We start from the raw sequence: 21,711 nt of genomic DNA, 5'->3' as shown, positions 1-21,711 counted from the left end.
GGGGTGGGGGGGGGGGGTGTCGTGTGACGTTTGGGGGGGGGGTGTTGAGGTCTGTGCCAACTGTCATGTCGCATTACGCTTGCTTGGTTTACTCTAGAGCCACCAAATTTGGTGAATTTTCCTGAAATTCAGCTGGCAACAATTTCACTAACTTTAGAAAGCTTTCCATTTCTTGTGTTTTTGACAGACATTGACCGGTTTTTGACAGGCATTTATGACTAAAAGTTTTGGTTTTATCAATTATCTTGTAGCTTTTCTTGCCACATTAATGCTATTCTATTACAAAAATTAAGTCTTATGTAGTTGAAGTAATTTGGTCTTATGTACTTAAGAATATCTTTCAAAGTTAAATATAAATAAATTATGCGAATTTAATGACGTCATCTGCCAAAATCCAAGATGGCGGACTATATGACCAGATCAAGTATAACTAGCTTATCATCCATAAAAATTCGTATATTTTTTAATATATATAGTTGAAATGAACGTTTAATTTTGACAGAAATCCCGATCGGAATCTCTACAAGCAGAGCACATTGATTTGAGTCTGTGCGACTTCATATCCCTGCTTATTGATATTTTCAAATATTTGAATTACTAGTAATTGGGCTTAAATGAAATAGTTCCTTCTCTAGGTGGTACAATTTGAGGCAAAATGCAACTATGTAGGTTATGTAGGTTATGTAGAAACAATGACTACTAAATCTGCTGTCTATTGAGTACCAGACAAGCATGGTAACACTATCAAAAGAAATGACTCAAACAAGATGGAGCTAACCATTATTTCTGCTTTATACAATTTTTTGAATATTGAATATTTCCACTATCAATCAGTAAATAGCGTTCTACACCAAGTTAGGAGTAACATTTACAATATAATGGAAACGGCTGCTACGCAACACGAATAATGATGAGCTTACTTTATTCATTTGAAATTTTGCTCACAAAATTTTGTTAAAATTTATCAAGTTTGGTAACTTAAGCGTAAGCCTTTCAAGAGTTATACGACGTGAAACTTGGTTGATGCCTCACAACCACCCCCCACCCCCTCCAGACCACGGTTTGATCACCGAAAAAAAATTGGTAATAAGATTTTATGGAACAAAGCATATTGGGGTCATTTTAGTTGCAAACAAGGTCGGGTGTCTGATTAATGCTTTGAAAATGACACTTTTGACTTTCTAGATCTTCATCTTTAAGACTGAAATTAGGGTTAGTACTTATATGAAGCCATATTTCAGTGTATTCTAACATGCTACGGAATCCTACGGACAGTTCGCAATGCAATATCTGCCCTCGACCTCCAGACCTTTGGGAGAAAGTGGAAATTTCCATCTCTACCTGAACATAATAAGTGGGCCCTGAGTTCTTTGGCTTATGTCCAACTGTCGCTGTGCGTGACGTGGAATTTAAGCACAGCTGGTGGAAATCGAGAGGTACATCAGGGTCCTCCCCAGAGGATGTAATAACGGAGGCCCTCCACTATACTCCTGGCCCATCTCCACTATACTACTTTTGAAATTTAGTCTATCTCTTCCCCATTTTCTTTGTTAGTTTTGCTAAAATAAATGAAAATTCACAGATTTTTGTGCCAAGTGGCATCACTTTTTCAGTGGGCATTGTCTTCAAAAACTTGTGAATGGGCGATGATCAAAACAATAGTCATTTTGCCACTTCACAACAAAGGAATCACTAAAACATATTATACTTGTAGTATTTGACACCCTCTGTCATTGCAAAATGAACCCATTTTCATGAAAGCGCAGCGCGTTGGTTCGGGTTATTTTTGCCAGCCCCTCCACTATACTAAAAATTCTGGGGAGAACCCTGTTCATGTAATAGGTTCGATTCCTAGCACTAGGAAAGGCATTTCCACGACTTTCCTCACTTCATCCAGGTGTAAAAACGGGTACCTAACTTCGGTTGGGGAGGTAAAAGGCGGTGGAAGGAGAGGGATGTGATCCACCATCCAACACCATGCCCTTGTGGATAACAACCTACTAGCCTCTATAAAGGCCTGGTAAAGGATACAGTTTCTTCAAATGATCCAAAATTAATTACCCCAACCAACGCTATACGTTTGTACTGGACAAAAATATAGGCATTGTACATTATATATAGTACACACATATGTTTTCCGAACGGTACAGCGTGAAAACAACAAATGTGCAACAATCTTCTAAGGCGCCTATGTGAGTTCTTTCTCCACAACAATCACGCTGTAAAAAGACAATGCCTTCCCTTTCGCTTGTCACCCGCATGCAAACTAACAAAACATTGTTGAACTAATATATAACAAGAGTCTGAAAACTCAAACCTGCATGAAATATTTTGTTTTGTGGTGGTGGCTATGGTGTGTTGTCAGGTTGGTATCTACTCATGGTAAACGGTGAGATCCATAACTACACCTTTTTAGTGGCCTCGCTTTTTCATTTTTATTTCATATTGTTACACCTACACCTGGCATCTGGTTCTAAAGACATCGGTCCGGAAACACAAACTCCAAAACATGATTGCTACCAAAAACAATACCTGCCTTTTTCATGGAGGTAATAACTGGTCAACACGGGCAGAGAAAGACAGCCTGAAAACGTTGCGCAACGCGAGACGATACGTGAGACAAATCTTAACTGGTTTCACCGTGACGTGATTTCCAACCTTGCTTCTGCTCTAGATCAAAAAGAAAACACACGCCCCAGTACCATCCCACTTACGATTAGACAGTCTTAGAAATTACGAAGGCCATGCCACGTTTGGTGTGTCTTGACCGGATGAGATTCGAATACAACCGTAACGGATTCTGAGTCAGACGTTATTTTCGTGCGTTGGGTTTCAAATGAGGTGGGGCCGGCTAAGGGCATTGGCACCCAAACCTACATTGTAAGAATTCAAAGCTAGGAAGGAGAAATATAAATATATAACATTAGTGCACGACATTTGTACACGGTACAATGCATGGCAATAACTATTACACAGAGTACATCAAAGAGGTATAGAATAAAGTTTTACATCCTAGTAACATCGAAGGGCTAACACGATTCTTTGATATAGTGTTACAATGGAGTAGGGTAATCATTGGCTTCGATATTCTTTCTAACATTAATCAGCCCTGTATCTGCCTATTCTTGCATTATGGGAATTGTGACATCTTAAGATACATTCATGCACAAATCTGTCTAGCATCGAGTCTCTTGAAATCTGTTGTGCTTGATTCGAGAAATGTGAATAACTCATTGCGTAAAATAGCGTATCTAGAACATCCCATTATAAAGTAAAAGTCAACTTATTGAAGAACGCAAGTCCCTGGTTCCTTGGTTGGAAGAGGTATAATAAACTGCTGAACTAACTAGGCAAACGTGCCCACTGGTACGTAGATGGATAGCGTTTTGTTGGAAATGAAGGCTACAAAAGGGGTTTATAGAATCCGGCATATTAAGTTAACATGGGCCGGTTAAACAGATATGACAATCGATTATATTTACGAATGTCGAATAGGAAGAAGTTTGAATAAGAGAAATAAATACCACTATAAACAGACACATTTTGTTTAAAAAAGATAGGAAAAATTTGAAGGCATGAGGCTTGAGGGGAAGGCACATAATTGTGACCAATTTAGTGTGACTATTCTATTCCGATCACACTTACTAAAAACCTGACAGGACTCCCTTACGTTTTCGGATGATTTATGGAGTCCAGAAGGGACCTTATAATAGCATGTGACATTTCTGGATCCTAATTAATAGAACGTTCTCAGACTCTTTGGAGTCAAAACACGTTTTTTTTTTCTGGCTCGTTGGCTACTTATACCCCCCTCACATTATCCACGATCTTCGGGCGTATGGATCAAAGATCGGCCATATTTAAGATCGACAGAGGGTTGCGCGCATTTTTCACCTGAAAACCGTCCTTGTCACATATAAGCTATATTTTGTACCTTGTACAATTGTTGTGCAATAAAGTTATTATCATAAGCGAGGCTCGGGCGATTGCCGCAGAATCGTCGTCCGATCGATTTTCGCCTAATGTGAGGGGGGTATAAGGGAGAGTTTAAGGAACTACGTCTAATACAAAATGTACTTCTCTGTGAAAAGCAGCTCGGTATGTTGTTCATCACATCCAGAGCTTTCCAGGGAATGACCAAAATTTGCTGCCCTAACCTTCGCGAAGAGGGTTATGTTAATAAGTCTTAGTGCAGGGAGTAAGAAGTGGAAGTTTAGGTCCCCTAGCTGCTTGTTTTGGAACAGCAGCTAGCACTTTCAATTTAAGGTTTAGGGATGAATAACTCAAGAGGGGGTCGACGGATCAGCATGAATTTTGGTGTGTCGATTTGATACCCCTGCAGCTAAGGTCATTATCCGCCGTGCGTGCAACTGCGTGCGCTGTTTACGTGCAAATTGTGGGATCCGCAAGTTGTAAGTACCGCATCCATACGAAATGATACGGAATACAACGGATTTGGGAGCACGTAGACGCACGCGTTCGGGCTGCGGATTCACCCCGTACGAGCCAGCACAGGTGACTCACGTGCCCTGTACAGGGCACTTACAACACTGCGAGTGAGTAAGGAAACCGTACGTAAGCAGCACGTGTAAGTACGGCCTGCATTTCATGTGGCAATCGCACGTACAACTCACTTACCACTTGTGCAACGAACAATGCACGAGACCGCTCACGGCCAGGCGTGGCGTGCAGACCACGATTTCACGGTGGGTTTACACGTGCGTATATTTTCAAGCCGCATGAGTTCCGTTTTGACATTTTGGCTAATTTCTTCCATACGCGGCCGCAGGCACAAGACGCACCTCAAACGCATCTGAATCGTTTTGTGAAAGTTTCAAGAACGCAGGCAAGTAAAAAATATACGCCCAGTACGCCCGATAGTTTTGGACATGCACAAAACTATCGTTTGTACGCAGTTTGGTGGCCAAAACGTTATGAATACGCAATACAGGGGCCCCACGTCGGTCGAGTGCAGTATGAAGACGTTATTTGTTTGCTCTTTATACGCAGTAATGCGCGGATATCACGGCATTGCATGTACATAGCGTACTTAGAGTATAACGAATACCCACAGAGCTAGGTCACGAGTTAGTACCGTTCGTTCTGCGATCGGGTTGCGCATACTACGCGTACAGATAGCTTGATCGACGCACACTCCAGATTTGGTATACATACGAAGGTGCATCTGAGTCCAGACAAAACAGATCTCCTGAAGATGGCAGATCCAGGCCAGAACCGACGACACCTCATGATTGCTGTTGTTCAACATCAGCATAGCATCATGAATCTACAACTCCATCTCCTTCGTCAAAGAGAGAGAGAAACAATGGATAGGGAGAAGAGAAGAGTTTGGGATATATCATAAATTGATGGTGGAGCTCCGAAAACATAAATTGATGGTGGAGCTCCGAAATGAAGATCCGACGGCCGACGGACTGCAGGATGAAGAGCTGGACCAGGTAGAGGATGTGCAACATGACTTTGTACCGGGGACATGGAGAGATGGTAACAACTTGCAGGACGCCATCAATGTGACTGGTCCCAACAGAGCCTCAAGCTAAGGGAAGATGCAGGTGAACCTGCTCAAGCACTGGGTCAACTCTGAAGCAGGCTCTGTTCCATGGCAGGATGGGATGATCTAGTCTGTTTGACACGTGTCTTTTTGTGTAGCATGACAACTTGACTTTGTTTGTTGATAATAATTCTTTTTTGTGTGCAGAACCACATGATATAAATGTGCAAAATAGAGACATATTACAACTTTGAAAGAGGTCATAACGTTTCATTTATTTTACGTGTTTGATAAACATCTTAAAGAGGTTTTGTGGTGTGGATGTGTATGTTATTTTTACAGTCGTTGAAATTCTACATGCAAAGCATTACGTTTGGGTATTTGATTTACATACCAAAATGATATAAGCATGATAAGGGATCATTTAAGGACAAAGTGAAAACAAACATATCTTGACAGTGCATATAACTTTTAATGTAAATGATGGCCCGTATTACTGTAAAAGTGCAGTGTGACTGCTTCACTGCTTCGCAAATAAATAAAAAAAAACCTCTCCACTGTTTGTTCATCAATGTTCTACTTGCACTGATCGTTAACAAAACTATACGTAATACAAATTGTTCCTCTGACACAAATGTTCAATTGGCAATCATCTGACACATCTGAAATGCACTCGGAATGCAATTAGCACCAGGCGCGTCAGGCATGCTGTCGGCAGACGTTGTGTGCGTCCGGATTACGCTCACCATACGTAACTAAAAAACGGCTATTCGCAGCAAGGGGAAATGGGTTGCGCACTTCAAATGCAAATCATACGCACGTCATGCGGAAAGGCTACGCTGAAGTCGTATTTCACACGCCAGATGGGCGTGGCGTATAATTCAATTTATTTAAAAAATTCCAAATGTTAGGCATACGGCTGCGTATTGACAGATTGCGGAAATCATGCGCACTTGAAAATATACGCAGGTGTGAACCCACCTTAACACCTTGTGCAACCGTGCGGGTGAGGTGCGTTGACGTACTCCCTCCCTGCTCTTGCCAGTCCTTCCCCACGTTTTCAGAAAAGAAACGTACCGACAAAAATTACGTTCGGCTGGTTGTGCCTTTAGCTTAAATCCATCCGGGTAAGGGGAAAGAGCGGTACCCATATAGGTACACCAGTACCTCCCCTTGTGCGGCCCCACCAATGCACCGGGAAGTCGCGCCACCTGGCGTAATACTCTGGTATCCCACATTTTTACATATGCTTTGAGAATAAACACTCCCATATCAAAGGATCATATAAACATGACTTATACTTATGACCCTCATTTATTCGATGCCTTTAGAGTAACAGCGTATATTCTAGTGTTTCATAGACGGCGTCCTACCTACTGTAAATGCATTTATGTTCGCGGGGATTTAATTTCGCGGTAGCGGGAAAAAGAACTTTTCGCGGTGGTTTTAATTTCGCGGTAGCACCATGCACTGTAGTATCTTAATGCCCTGGAAAAATGTTCGCGGTGGTTTTGAATTCGCGGTGAAATGGCCAACGCGAAAACCACGAACATGAATCCACCGCGAACATTTCTGCATTTACAGTATCTAATAAGCCGCTGTATAAACGTCACTGCAGACAAAGCGAATAAGACAGGAGTAAATGAAAGACGTTATTGCAATCAATGGAATTTAACATGTGTTACCATGAATGGACTACTACTAGCACGGCAGTCGGTTGCTAGGGTATTCTTTCCCGTTGCTATGCGTGTTCGACATAGTATCTGGTTACAGGAGGCCTACTTTTGGCTACCCGTAAAATATTTGAAAATAACCAAAATGTTTTGACAAGGAAAACGTTTTCAAAACAAGATTGAATTAGCAATTTTACATACCTTGAATCTTGCCGTTTGAATTTAAATTGCTGTTTTGTTTTGATGTCGCTTAAAAAGATGATCATTTTCTGCTTTAGTAAGGCCTTTAATTTGACCAAACTCTTGATAAGATGGGCCGCACGTGTCATCGAAAATTCTCGATTTTTGTATTTTTCGTCATCTACGAGGAAAATAAAACTTTCTGTTTTGGGGATTTTTTAATTTTTAATTTCAAACAAAGTTACAGTCAAAAATATACGTACAAATTGCATTTTCGCAATTAATTACCAATAATTCAAAATTGAAAGCATTTTTTAAAAATCCCCAAAACAGAAATCTCGGGAAAATCATTGGGGTCATTTTGAGCCGTCAATGAGTAAATTTGGACTCTTCTTGGTCGCGATCTTAAACGATGTTTGCACGCATGTCATTCCGCACGGATAGCGGGAGCTGGCATTGATACCGGTGTAAACAACACTTATAATATTCAAGGTCACCGTGAACCGGACTTTGGACCGTTTAAACTGAGATGGACAGGTCCTACCGGAAAGTGTTTTGGGGCTTGCAGGTCCCAGAAAATAATAGGGAAGGAGAGGAGAGTTGATAGTCATTTTTGCCAAGTCTCCATAGTCAAATTTGACTGTTAGTGTTGTGTTGCTTACAGGATTTTAAGACGCCAGTGGAAGTCAGAGGAACACAGACTCCTTTGCAGCGAAATGGACCATTCTTTTGAGTATTGTCCGTTCTCGGCTTTTCACAGCCAATTAGGTCCAGGTGCTGGACCTGGACCTGATTCTATGGACCTGAACAAGACCTGGACCCGGATGTTCTGTACCGGTACCCACCCCTACTGGCGTTATTACATGAAAATGGTCCGACTGACCCTAGCAAAAACCTGCCGACCCTTGTCTTGATGACATTCAATACATACTGTAGATTTCATACACAGCAACAGATCTAGGCTTTAGACCGCTGGTGTAAGCATGTGTAGTAACAATTGCATCTTATATCCACCACCTTATTTTCAAAAATACATTTCTGGCGACAAATAATCGCAAAAGCCAGCGGAAATAGACTAAAAACGCTCATTTAAACGTTTTTGATGAAAAACTACCAGGTGGTTACAATTTATCAGTGATAATAAGCTAGTTATTCTTCATCTGGTCATACGGTCCGCCATCTTAGATTTTGGCCCGTGACTTCATCGCATTAGCATAAATTATGCGTATTTAATTATGAAAGATATTCTAGATAACATAAGATTTTATTTATGTAAAAAATAACAATAAAATAGTAAGTAAACGTGAGAAATACATTGTCAGAACCAAAATTAGCGATTTTCATCAAAAAATGCCTGCGAACAAACGGTTGCCATGGCAACAAGAAAAAAATGGAAAATTTTTCAAACTTCGTTAAATTGTTGCCAACGAAATGTTAGGAAAACTCGCCAAGTTTGGTGGCTCTAGCGTAAGCTGTTCTTGCATTATTCACATGAAAGTTGGCGCAGGCCTCAACCCCCCCCCCCCCCCCCCGTCTGAATAGGGTTAATGCAATTGTACAATCGTTTCTAAGTGGTGTATGACAACGATGTGAATAAAGCAATAAATGTGTATGTGTGCGCGCCCCAGGCACATAGTTTCAGATTATTTAATTTTCATACCAGGGAACAGAACCAGAAAAACAAAATATGCAATGTGATAAAAATAATCAATTTTTAAATACCAAACATGTGAAATGAGTCCTGTGGGCATATATACACCAAATATCACGTTATAGGTTTTAAGACCAGGGGAAGGAGACCGACATATACATTGAAACAATGATTTATTCAATGTCAATACAAATCAAACATCTTCGCACTCAACCATTGCATTGTGTATATGAATAGCACGGCTTAAAAGTACATGTTGTCAAATACAATAGCACAGCAACATATCATACCACAATGTAACATAAGTACATATATCATTAACATCGTTAGCATGACCACATTATTGATCTAACCTCGTTTGAAATCCTAACTGATATCAGAAAGAAAGTTTACTTGCAAGTTCTTGCCCAAGGACTAATTGCAACATGAAAAATACAGAGAATATAGTAAACATACATGAAATAAGATGCTTTGGTATAGATAACAATGGTGACAAGTGTAAACATTTGACTATTCTATCAATGACATGGACTGCTGAGAGCTAAAATCGACGCATTTGGGGGTTAACATCTCTGGTGTGCCATGTCTCTCAAATTGGAGTAGCTGTGTCCGAGCATCATAACTATGTTGTGGTACTGCCACATTGTTGTACTTTACCATGTGTCTCCATGGCGACCGCGGAACCAGTGGCGGTTTTGCCGTGATATGACATCTATAGATGTCTTTAACTCCCCCCGTACGTGTGCGCAATCAGAGTTTCTCATCGGTCTGTTTTATACAGCTAGATGACATACAACACTTGTAATTTTATCTGTCCGGATAAGTGAGTTTTCTTACATGTCCGAAATCACATGCCTCACACATATAGTGTTTTTCACCGGTGTGTTTTACAATGGTTGTCCAATGCAGATTTCTTGGTTGCAGAATAGTCACACTCGTCACATTTGTAGGGTTTTTCACCGGTATGAGTTCTCATATGTCTGGATAACTCAGAATTCTTAGCTGTCCTGTACCCACACTCCCCACACATGTAGGGCTTATCACCTGCGTGTTTGGCTAAATGCTTGTCCAGGTTGGATTTCTTTGCTGCAGTATAGTCACACTGGTCACACTTGTAGGGTTTTCACCGGTATGAGTTCTCATATGGTCGGCTAAATGAGACTTCCTAGCTGTCCTGTACCCACACTAGCCACACATGTAGGGTTTGTCACCAGTGTGTTTGACTAGATGATAATCCAAGTGGGATTTCTGTGCAGCAGAATAGTCACACTGGTCACACTTGTAGGGTTTTTCGCCAGTGTGAGTTCTCATATGGTCAGATAAATGAGACTTCTGAGCTGTCCTGTACCCACACTCCCCACACATATAGGGCTTGTCACCAGTGTGTTTGGCTAGATGTTTGTACAAAGTGGACTTATGTGCAGTAGAATAGTCACACTTGTCACACTTGTAAGGTTTTTCACCGGTATGGGTTCTCATATGTTCAGATAAATGAGACTTTTGAACTGTCCTGTACCCACACTCCCCTCACATGTAGGGTTTGTCACCAGTGTGCATGGCCAAATGTTGGTTTAAACTACATTTCCGTGCAGCAGAATAGTCACAATGGTCACACTTGTAAGTTTTTTTCCCTGAGTGTGTTCTCATATGTCGGGATAAGGTAGATTTCCGAGCTGTCCTGTACCCACACTCCCCACACATGTGGGGCTTATCGCCATTATGTATGGCTAGATGTTTGTCCAAATTGCTTTTCGTTGCTGCAGCATAGTCACACTGGTCACACTTGTAGGGTTTTTCACCGGTATGAGTTCTCATATGCTGGGTTAAATTTGAGTTGTAAGCTGTCCTATAGCCGCACTCCCCACACATGTACGGCTTCTCATCAATGTTTTCGGTTGACCGACCAAACTGGTTTTGCTCGCTGTTGGCTGTTCTTCGGTTTTACCTGCATCCCAGTCACATAAATCTTCAGTAGGAGACCCATCACAGGCGTTCTGGGGAACAGCGGTAGGAGACCCATCACAGGCGTTCTGGGGAACAGCGGTAGGAGACCCATCACAGACGTTCTGGGGAACAGCAGTAGGAGACCCCTCACCTGCCTCTGCCATGCCAAACTAATGGAATAGAAAATATTAGAAAAGAAGAAATACGTCAATTAAAGCTAGATAGATAAAGTTAAAGATAAAGAACAAGTAACGTTAACAGTCACATGATCTAGCCTAACAAGCTAATCCGTTTTTTTTTTGAGGGGGGGTTGCAATTTTACAAAATATATATGTTTTAAATATACTAGTACTAATCATGTTCACTATACAGGAATAAAATGATACAATAAGCGAATTATTCCCAAGGAGGGATTTTTTTCGGTCATGTATCTCGAAGCTTTTTGTGATTGGCTACAGCTCATTGCATAAAACATATTATAAAAGATCTATCCATTTTACAGTAGTCTCTTCCAATGACCTAAATGACCCCAGCGACATCTTTAATAGATTTTTCCGTTGCCTGTCGGGTAGACTAGCCGATTTAAACAAGACTTGTTTAGTCTTACACAAAATCATGCATAATCTACTCCATTGACTTGAGCTTTGTCCTGATACTTGCTACATGTATTGTAACCGAAAACCACAGGTGTCTGCTACACCTCCAGTAACCATGGTGACAGCGGTCTGGTCTAGGCTACATACCTTTCTTGTCTGGAGGAGAAGAAGATAGATGGCACCGTAGGATCTGCTTGGAGATTAGTACATTGAACACCACAGGGTGTTTGATACACCTCCAGTTACCATGGTTACAGCTGCCTGGTCTAGGTTATATACTTTGTCTGTCTTGAGAAGATAAATAGGAGAAACGGAACAAAAAAAAATGTTTTCCTTTGTTTCCGTGAAGGTAAAGATGCCCACCTCCCCACCCGCATTTTCGTCACAATAATAACAAGAGTTCGTAGACCTCAGGCCTGCATGAAATGTATTGGGTTTCTGTAGACCTATTGGGTATTTTTGCCTTTTTGTCTGTGGTACGTGGTTGGAAAAATGAGCTTTTTACCGTGTTGGTTGTGCACCATGCAAAAGTCTGACTCTGAAATTCCATTTTCTGAATTTGTAAGTTTGGACAGGGATGAACATTACTTATTTTGGATTTCTTAAGTATGTAACCAACCACAGTACTTTGAAGTTGTTGAGACGCTACCTTTTTTTGTCTCAGATGGCCCATGCACATGTAGTTACTCTGTCACATGATATACTAATATCTTCCTATTTCAATGTACTGACCTAATGCAGCTGCTAAGTCTCCTTGGTTTGTGTTCTTCCAATGATATTCATTAAAGATTTATTTCTGGGATGTTATTCACTTGTTATGTTCGGAATGTTACTCGCATAATTTGACCAATGATACTTTTATCTGTAGTTCCATAGACATTAGACAACATGAATAGTGGTAGCCCCCATGCAGCAGCAACAGTTAGTCCCCAGGGTGGTATGATATTTTCATTCAATCCATCCAACCCAAACCTAAATCTCCTGTAGTATCTAAGCCAAATTTAACAGCATAATTTACTATGAAAAATGTCCTTGTCAATTCCATTTATAGATGGCAAGCTGCTGGCAATGGAAGCTTTGAAAAGTTCAGAAGCTGTTGTAGTCAAAGCAAACACCCAGCAAACATCCCCACAAACCAATGAGCAGTTGCTTAGAAGGGGAATTTCATCATATATTTGCCGCGACAAAATGCAACAAACGATACTGAATTTAAAACAGAACAAAGCTAAGCCTCCACCACTTAACCCTGCCTGTACCATAGATTAAGCAGGCCCAAAAACCAAGCGAATATGACTAGCCCAAAACAACAAATTACCTGTATACAGTATGGAAATGGCATTACCAAAGAAACAAAAAGAAACACAGGACAAATCATACACATACCTTTCTCTTATGCCCACACTCTATACAGTTCTCCTCCACATTAGAAAATTGCATCTTCTTCAGTTCAACCATGATTGCCAACAGGGTAAAGGAACTTGTACCGGAACTTAAAACTCAGTACTATACAGCTCTAGAAACACCACAAAGAGTGATAAGCAAACTCCAATTATACCTGACCAACAGATATATAATCTTGTACACTCCCGTCATCTGGCAAACTGTCAGTGCCACTAAGTAACCTGATACATTGAAGGTGGCCCAGGCCAGATGATGGTTCTACACCCAACCATAATCTGTTTTTAAAACCAAGCAGATATTGGGAGGATGCCCCAACCACACTAAAACAGGGTCAACCTATACAGTATCAAGTTCAAGCACTAGGAGGCCCAAAATCAAACCTGACCACCAGGACACTACAAACAACTCACGTACCAAATAGCAACACAATGGTACCTTGCATTCCGGAGATACAGCGCACGCCCCGTGCCCGCACAAAAGGTAACCTAAAATGTCAAGTTCAAGCACCAAGGGCGCCAAAATCAAAATTGAGCATTATTCAGCCACCGCCGACACATGTGCCAAATATCATCGCGCCAGCACCAGCCGTTCAGAAGATATAACTCCGGAAACACCCCTCCCGGACACAAAATTCGACCTGCCGGGTCAAGTTCAAACGCGACAAGGCCCAAAGTCAATCCTAGGCAACAGGCAACAACCCCCCACCCATGCACCAAAAATCGTCGCAATCGCGCGTATCGTTCCGGACACACAGCGCCAAAAGTGCCCCAAAAACACCAAAAATGCCACCTGCAATGTCAAGTTCAAACGCCAGGAGGCCCAAAATCAAACCTGAGTGTCAGGCTACCACCCCCAACCCACGTACCAAAAATCGTCGTGCTCGCACCATCCGTTCACGAGATACAGCGCCCTACATCCCCGGCTACCGAAAAGTTCCCACCAGCATCAAAACCATACCTGCATACATGCAGGTAATGATGCAGTCATGCTGTATGGATATCTCGTTCTTACCTGCTTCCAGTGATGATTATTACTTCCGCACAATCCTCCCGCAAGCGTTTGGAGCAGCAAGGGGTGAAAGGTGACTGGCATGGTGGGGTGAAAGGTTATTTATTGCCTGCTTATCCACATTCAGTGTGTAGCGTGTTCCGCCTACACTTCAGAGGAGCTGCCTTTATTATTCGACCTTTCGTTGTCCTTTATTCCTTCCTTCTTATTGTACTTTTACATAATAGATAATGAGGTAATGATCAGTTGTTAACGTAATCATATTTCAGACTTTTCACACCTTGTATTGGTAAGTGATAATGCAATGTGTCTGTTTATAATGTGTCTCTTTATATGTAAACAAGCTTGATAGTTCCGTACTAAGTTGTCTTTTTAATAAGAGAAATAAATTGGTATAATGCTAATATTACTAGTATTAGTACAGTACATTTTTTTTAAAGAGTCATGGTCCATGCATCCTGTTGAGTGGAGTATTACTGGACAAATGAATGTGTCCGGATATGCAGCGCTATGGAAAGGAATAAGGTTTGTGATCAATTGATCAGGGTGAAGTTTTCCTCAATGTACTTTAGTAGTCTGTCACACGAACCGACTTAAGGGTCTTTGGAAAAAATGAAAGTTTGAATAAATGCAACAGTGTTTTATTTGTTTGTCTATTTATAGATTCTATTTTTATGTCAAAATGCTACCAAGTGTGGGGATTACCTAACGGTGCAATATAAGCTTGGGCGCTAGGGGGCCGTTTGCTGGGTTAGAGTCTTGTTATAAAGCATGTATTTTGAAGGAAAACACACAAACTCTCAATGGAAGAACAAAAACAACTTCCAGATGAAACGACAAGAATGAAGGATTTGTTCTAAAGCAGGACTTACGTGTGTCCGGGCTGCCTTGGTTAAGAGAAAGACGCCATGAGTGGAACACAGTTTTGGGTACAACATTTCAATGGTCAGTGTCAAAACGTTGGACATTTATTATATATTGAGCGGACTGATCCTCACGCTAACCGACGTCTTTCTCACCACACTCACCCCTCGGTAAAACAACTGGAGCCGCAGTTCCTGTTGGTAACCTTAATTTAGTGTCACACATGTACAGATCGGTTTCACCGATATGGCTTCTTCAGTGGTTCAGACTCACACAGTGAGCACAGTGTACCAGCTTTTATAAAGACAATTCTTAAAGGACCTTCCATCAATAAATACTAGGTTGTTATGGCATTACGCATTTTCCTAGTTTTCGAGAACAACAAAGAGTAGTCATTCTACTGTGAAAACAATGAATTTGCAAGTTTTAAGCGCTTGCAATTTGTCTGTGTTTCCCGTTTTTAGGAAACGTTTATGTAGAAGTAGTAATGTATCTGACACTGCCAAACCACCATCTTATCACTTTTTAGACTTCACTATGTAAAACAAAGCCTTCTGGCTACGTGCAAAAATATATGGGTACATTCTCTGCAATATATATTAGAAGTGAGGCGTGTCTAAAATTGTACTTAGTACTGATTCATTGCTTTGGTGCCTATTCACTCTTTCTCTTGTGCTATTTTACTACTCAACAAACTTGTAAACAAAGTACTGTTTGGGCCTATTGCTACATTTTAACGTTTTTATACTGACCCGTATTTTTATCTTATTTTTACTGGACACGTCCAGAGAGCTGGTTTGCGGCCATGTCTTGAGTGAAGCTTTTTAAGCGATTACAGTTTGTCTTCTCAGCCGCCCAAACAGTGATGAACGTCATACGGCCAAACTAAATCGTTTGACTGGCTAGTAGTTTTACTGCAGATGTCTGTAGGGCCGGTTTACAATGATGGAGATAGTTCCGCCTGTCCTAGGGACGACCTGAAAATGAACATCAGACATGAGATACATGGAGTGATGTGCTTTGAAATAGTTTATATCAAGGGTCTAACGTGATTAGTCTGATGAAGACTTGAGCTGCGACATGTTTTCTAGAAAGAAGGGTTTCAGGAAACGGTAAGGTTATAAGAAGTACCTGGGACAGCCTGGCATATGAAACGAAACGGCCTGTCTGCACGTAGCATAAGCCATAACCAGTCTTCCCAACTGTCTTTCCAGTATGTTGAGTAAAGAACGCAATCCTGGTTTCCCTCATAAATGTACCTACCTGGAACAGCCTGGCATATGAAGCGATACGGCCAGAAGCATGAGAAGTCAACCCACTTGTCCTTCCGCGATGAGGCTGTGGAGTAACAAACGCAATCCTGGTTGCCGTCATAGTTATTTGGCTGTCCAGGAGCCCAGGAGTTGTACGTCCCAAGTGCAGAACCATCCACCCACTCAAAGCGTCCCTCTTCACGCTAATCGTGAAGGCCGAACCAGAAACCTCCCTCGTCACTCACGGACTTGCGCAAGGAGATCAGGAAGGTGTTGGTCTCGGCGTCTCGGGGCATGGCAAGTGTGCCGCCGTCTTCACCACAGGCCGCGGCCGCATCGCCGAAGGTCTTACCTGTGTTGAAGGCCTTGTAGCAGATTCCACGGAACTCTGTGTAGCCTTTAGGGCAAGATGCTGGAAAACAAGTTTAACATTAACATCAGACTAACGTATAGACATGAAAAGGCAACAATTCAAATCTAATCATATAAATTCATCAGATGTGCTTCTACAGAATACCAGCATAACAAGTAAATAAAGACAGTAAAAGAGTATTAAAATAATTAACAAGATATTTCATCTCATGTGATAAATAATGCCACACATTATCTGTTTCATAATAATAATGTCGCAAAAGTTCCTGTTTTTATACCAATGATAATTTTAGGTTCATCCTCTCAAGTAGTACACGCAATAACTAAAACCCAAATTAACTGGCATCTTACGCAACTCTCGAAGACGCTGCTCCAAGTCAGTGACTCGACTGCGCTCGCTGTCCAGGTCGCGCTTCAATGCGTCAACAGTGGTGGACAGTTGGCGCATGTCGTCTTGGTCGCGCTTCAAGGCGTCAACAGTGGTGGACAGTTGGCGCATGTCGTGTTGGTCACGCTTCAAGGCGTCGACAGTGGCGGACAGTTGGCGCATGTCGTCTTGGTCACGCTTCAAGGCGTCAACAGTGGTGGACAGTTGGCGCATGTCGTCTTGGTCGCGCTTCAAGGCGTCAACAGTAGTGGACAGTTGGGTTATTTCCTAAAAACGTACGTCAGAATACTAAACCTTAAAATAGCTTGTGGGAACACAAAGACACGTTCTTTTGTTAGCCTTGCGAGTAAATTGACAAGACAAACAGTGTTAAAACCTGCACCAGAGTGTTTACCTCTTTATTGATGAACGTCAGAGAGGCGAGTCCCACAGCGATCAGTACGGCAATGCCGGCGGCGATGCAGCTGCGGTGGGAGCGGATAAAGCTACAGAGGGCACCACGGCTTGCTCCACCCGGATACGTGCGGTCTGTGAGGAGAAAAATATTGAGCTCAAGATCAACTCCATAAGTCAAAGCAAAGATTAATGAAAGAAATGACACAGGAAGAACATAAGACAATGGCAAGGTTCAATGTTTTTATTGCTGGAACATTGTATCTCAGGTATTGTGAATGTCATTCAAGGATGCCAAGCACTATGAGAATTGTAGCATATCCATATGATAACTCTTTCCTCGTTATAGGCATCCATTATCACTCTATACGTATATCGAAGGTAGACAAATATAGATAATAATCTAAATTCAAGGTCATCAATGTCGATAGATCATCTCTCACGGAAAATTGTTTTCTGATGATGAAAATAATATAACTAATATTGCAGGCTAGAAAAACTTCGGATACCTGCAGACGTGCACGTTTCGTAACGTTTCACCACCTCCGCTTCTTCGTACGTGTGTGAAGACGCTTCTTGGTCTTCTTGTAACTTGTCAGAAGCGCCGTTGCCATGGCGGACACGCCCGCGGGAACCACCCTGACGGACAGGAGGGGGTTTGGGCGGCGGCCCGCTGCTTTGGCCGCTGTCAGGGCGCGAGAAAGGGGACCGGACCGGCTCTGCTTGCTCGTACATGACCGTACTCTACAGACAACAGGCGAACTGTACAGCAGCCAACGTCAAGGTGCATGAATATGGACAATAATGCCATGATTAGTCTGGAGAATTGAGGATGTCTTGCCCATATTTAGAGGGATGACGCGGTATGACGTGACGAAGATGAAATGTTGTTTTTCTGCAGAGGCAGACTAATTTTCTGGAGAAAAGAAGTTGGATAGAGGCTGGAGAGAGAGAGAGAAGAGGGAGGGAGGGGGACAGACAGCGCTTGCATTTTGACCGGCTTTGCTTTCTCGTACATTTTGATTGTACTGTGCAGTGTTTGGCAACATTTACATACCTTGATTAGTCTGGTGACGTAAGGTCACACTTACTTAAACCTGGAGGAGTCACGTGGCCTTAGGTGGTGCGAATGGTATTTTGTTTTTCTGCAAGAGGCAGACTAATTTTCTGGGGAAAGACGTTAATCTGAGCTGGGAGGGAGAAACATAAAACAAATCTCATTTAAACTATTAAATGTAATATAATCCTCGCCCACCACTTTGGGTACTGACATCATTATCATCATAATGATAATAATAATGATGATTGTTTGTTGATGAAACAATAGATTTCACTCTCTATCCCTTCCTTTGGGTAGAAATGGTCTATAAATAAATGTTTTATATCCCCTCGTGTTTAATGTTTACATATATTTTCTATGTCCTCCCGTGTTTGAATGGTATGTTCCTTACAGGTAGTTATTTCAATACAGAATCTTACCAAATCAATTGTATCCAATACAGAATTTCCAATTTGATCTCCATGAAAAGTGGACTCTTGCAAAGAGCGAGTGAAAATGGAATCTTCCAAACAACTCCTTGTTATTGCAATTGTTATTTGGGGGGGGGGGGGGGGTTGCAGCCAGGGACTGAACTGTAAGGAGCTTACAAAATATGTATTTGTGGTCTAAAAATAGCCTAAAATCCCCAAACAATAATTTTGAAGGGATGGATGTCACCAATCTGAATGACGACCGGTGGACATATTTCCTAGGCAAACCAACACCACATTTCAAGAAATGCCATTGCAATACATCGACATAAGAGCTAAAGAGATAACGTTTGGCCTGAAATTAGCACGAATAAAATCCCCAATAGATAGATTTAAGTGGTAAATGCCATACGTGTGGCAGTCACATGTAATAGGTAATGTCATACGAAATTTAAGGTTATTTGGCAGTGACATAGGAGCCATAACTGATATTTGTGGCCTGAAAATGCCCAAACTTCCCCAATAATGTCTAAGTTGTGAATGACAACGACTTTGAATAAAGCAATGAATGTGTTTCTATGCGCGCCCCAGCCGCACCTTTTTAAGTTATTTCGTTTTCATACCAGGGCACACGACGACAAACAAAATGTGCATTTTTGATAAAAATGATTAATTTTCAAATACCAAACATGTAAAATGAGTCCTGTGGGCACTTGTCCAATATACGGCCATATATACACCAAATATTACATTATAGGTTTTAAGACCGGGGCAAGGAGACCGACATATACATTGAAACAACGATTAATTCAATGTCTACAAATACAGCTTCGCACGCAATCATTGCATTGTGTATATGAATAGCACTGTTTAATAGTACATGTAGTAAAATACAATAGCACAGCAACATATCATAGCGCAATGTAACACCAGTACGCATATCACTAAATCGTTAGCATGCCCATCTTTTTGTTCTAACCTCGTTTGAAATCATTACTGGTATTAAAACCTCTGGTGTACCATGTCTCTCAAATTGGAGTAGTAGTGTCAAAGCATCATAACTATGTTGTGGTACTGTCACATTGTAGTTGTTTACCATGTGTCTCCATGGCGACAGCGGAACCAGTGGCGGTAGTCTGGAGACTGCAGCAGTTTTCTGTCCATGTTCTGACCAAGACTTTGCCGTGATATGACATCTATAGATGTCTTCAACTCCCTCAGTACGTGTGCGAAATCAGAGTTTCTCATCGATCTGATTTATACAGCTAGATGACATACAACACTTGTACGCTATCTATTTGGATAAAGGAGTCGAAAGCATTTTCCTCAGACATAAATTGTTTTTCAACAGTGCATATAACGATGGTTGTCCAAAGTGGATTTCAGCGCAGCAGAATAGTCACACTGGTCACACTTGTAGGGTCTTTCACCGGTATGAGTTCTCATATGTAGGGTTAAGTCAGACCTCTGAGCTGTCCTGTATCCGCACTCTCCACACATGTAGGGTTTGTCACCAGTGTGTGTGGCTAGATGTCGGTTCAAGGCGGACTTATCTGCAGCAGAATAGTCACACAGGTCACAATTGTAGGGTTTTACACCAGTATGAGTTCTCATATGTTTTACTAAGTCAGACTTGTAAGCTGTCCTGTACCCACATTCACCACACATGTAGGGCTTATCACCGGTGTGTTTGGCTATATGTTGCTTCAAGGTGGACTTCTGTACAGCAGAATAGTCACACTGGTCACACTTGTAGGGTTTTTCTCCAGTATGAGTTCTTATATGTACGGCTAAATGAGACTTCTTAGCTGTCTTGAACCCACATTCACCACACATGTAGGGTTTATCACCAGTATGTTTGGCTTGATGTAGGTCCAAATAGGATTTTCGTGAAGCAGAATAGTCACACTGGTCACACTTGTAGGGTTTTTCACCGGTATGAGTTTTCATGTGTTGGGATAAGTCAGACTTCTGAGCTGTCCTGTATGCACATTCCCCACACATGTAGGGCTTATCACCAGTGTGTTTGGCTATATGTTGCTTCAAGGTGAACATCTGTACAGCAGAATAGTCACACTGGTCACACTTGTAGGGTTTTTCGCCTGTGTGTGTTCTCATATGTCGGGATAAGGTAGATTTCTGAGCTGTCCTGTACCCACACTCCCCACACATGTAGGGCTTATCACCAGTGTGTTTGGCTAGATGTTTGTACAAAGTGGACTTATGTGCAGTAGAATAGTCACACTGGTCACACTTGTAGGGTTTTTCCCCTGTGTGCATGGCTAAATGTTCATTTAAGGTGGACTTTTGTGCTGCAGAATAGTCACACTGGTCACACTTGTAGGGTTTTTCGCCAGTGTGAGTTCTCATATGGTCAGATAAATGAGACTTCTGAGCTGCCCTGTACCCACACTCCCCACACATGAAGGGCTTGTCACCAGTGTGTTTGGCTAGATGTTTGTACAAAGTGGACTTATGTGCAGTAGAATAGTCACACTGGTCACAATTGTAGGGTTTTTCACCAGTATGGGTTCTCATATGTTCAGATAAATGAGACTTTTGAACTGTTCTGTACCCACATTCCCCACACATGTAGGGCTTATCACCAGTGTGTTTGGCTAGATGTTGGTTTAAACTACATTTCCGTGCAGCAGAATAGTCACACTGGTCACACTTGTAAGTTTTTTTCCCTGTGTGTTTTCTCATTTGTCGGGATAAGGTAGATTTCCGAGCTGTCCTGTACCCACACTCCCCACACATGTAGGGCTTATCACCATTATGTATGGCTAGATGTTTGTCCAAATTGCTTTTCGTTGCTGCAACATAGTCACACTGGTCACACTTGTAGGGTTTTTCACCGGTATGAGTTCTCATATGCTGGGTTAAATTTGAGTTGTAAGCTAACCTGTACCCACACTCCTCACACATGTAGAGTTTCTCATCAGTGTTTGCTTCCGGTTGACTGACCGCACTGGTCCTGCTCGCTGTTGGCTGGTCTTCGGTTTC

At 41.8% G+C, this 21,711-nt stretch overlaps 2 protein-coding genes across 2 annotated transcripts in view; both read right to left on the bottom strand.

Moving 5' to 3' along the window:
• Nucleotides 1-6,678, bottom strand: part of LOC118424296 — a 26,749-nt gene extending 20,071 nt beyond the window's left edge. The window contains exon 1 of the mRNA XM_035832844.1: nt 6,494-6,678. The gene's annotated coding sequence lies outside the window, so the exon portion shown is untranslated. The remainder of the gene's footprint in view (nt 1-6,493) is intronic.
• Nucleotides 6,679-19,274: 12,596 nt separating this feature from the next.
• LOC118425144 (zinc finger protein 569-like) lies at nt 19,275-21,282 on the bottom strand (the record flags this gene model as incomplete). The annotated part of the gene is made up of 1 exon (XM_035833966.1): nt 19,275-21,282. A coding segment is annotated over one exon (1,233 nt), but the record flags the coding sequence as incomplete, so codon positions are not given.
• Nucleotides 21,283-21,711: the final 429 nt, after the last annotated feature.

The sequence above is a fragment of the Branchiostoma floridae genome, chromosome 10 (genome assembly GCF_000003815.2).
Source record: "Branchiostoma floridae strain S238N-H82 chromosome 10, Bfl_VNyyK, whole genome shotgun sequence".
NCBI classification, from domain to species: Eukaryota; Metazoa; Chordata; class Leptocardii; order Amphioxiformes; family Branchiostomatidae; genus Branchiostoma; species Branchiostoma floridae.
The sequence above is the reverse complement of the archived record's forward strand: the minus strand, read 5'-3'. Positions and strand labels throughout refer to the sequence as shown.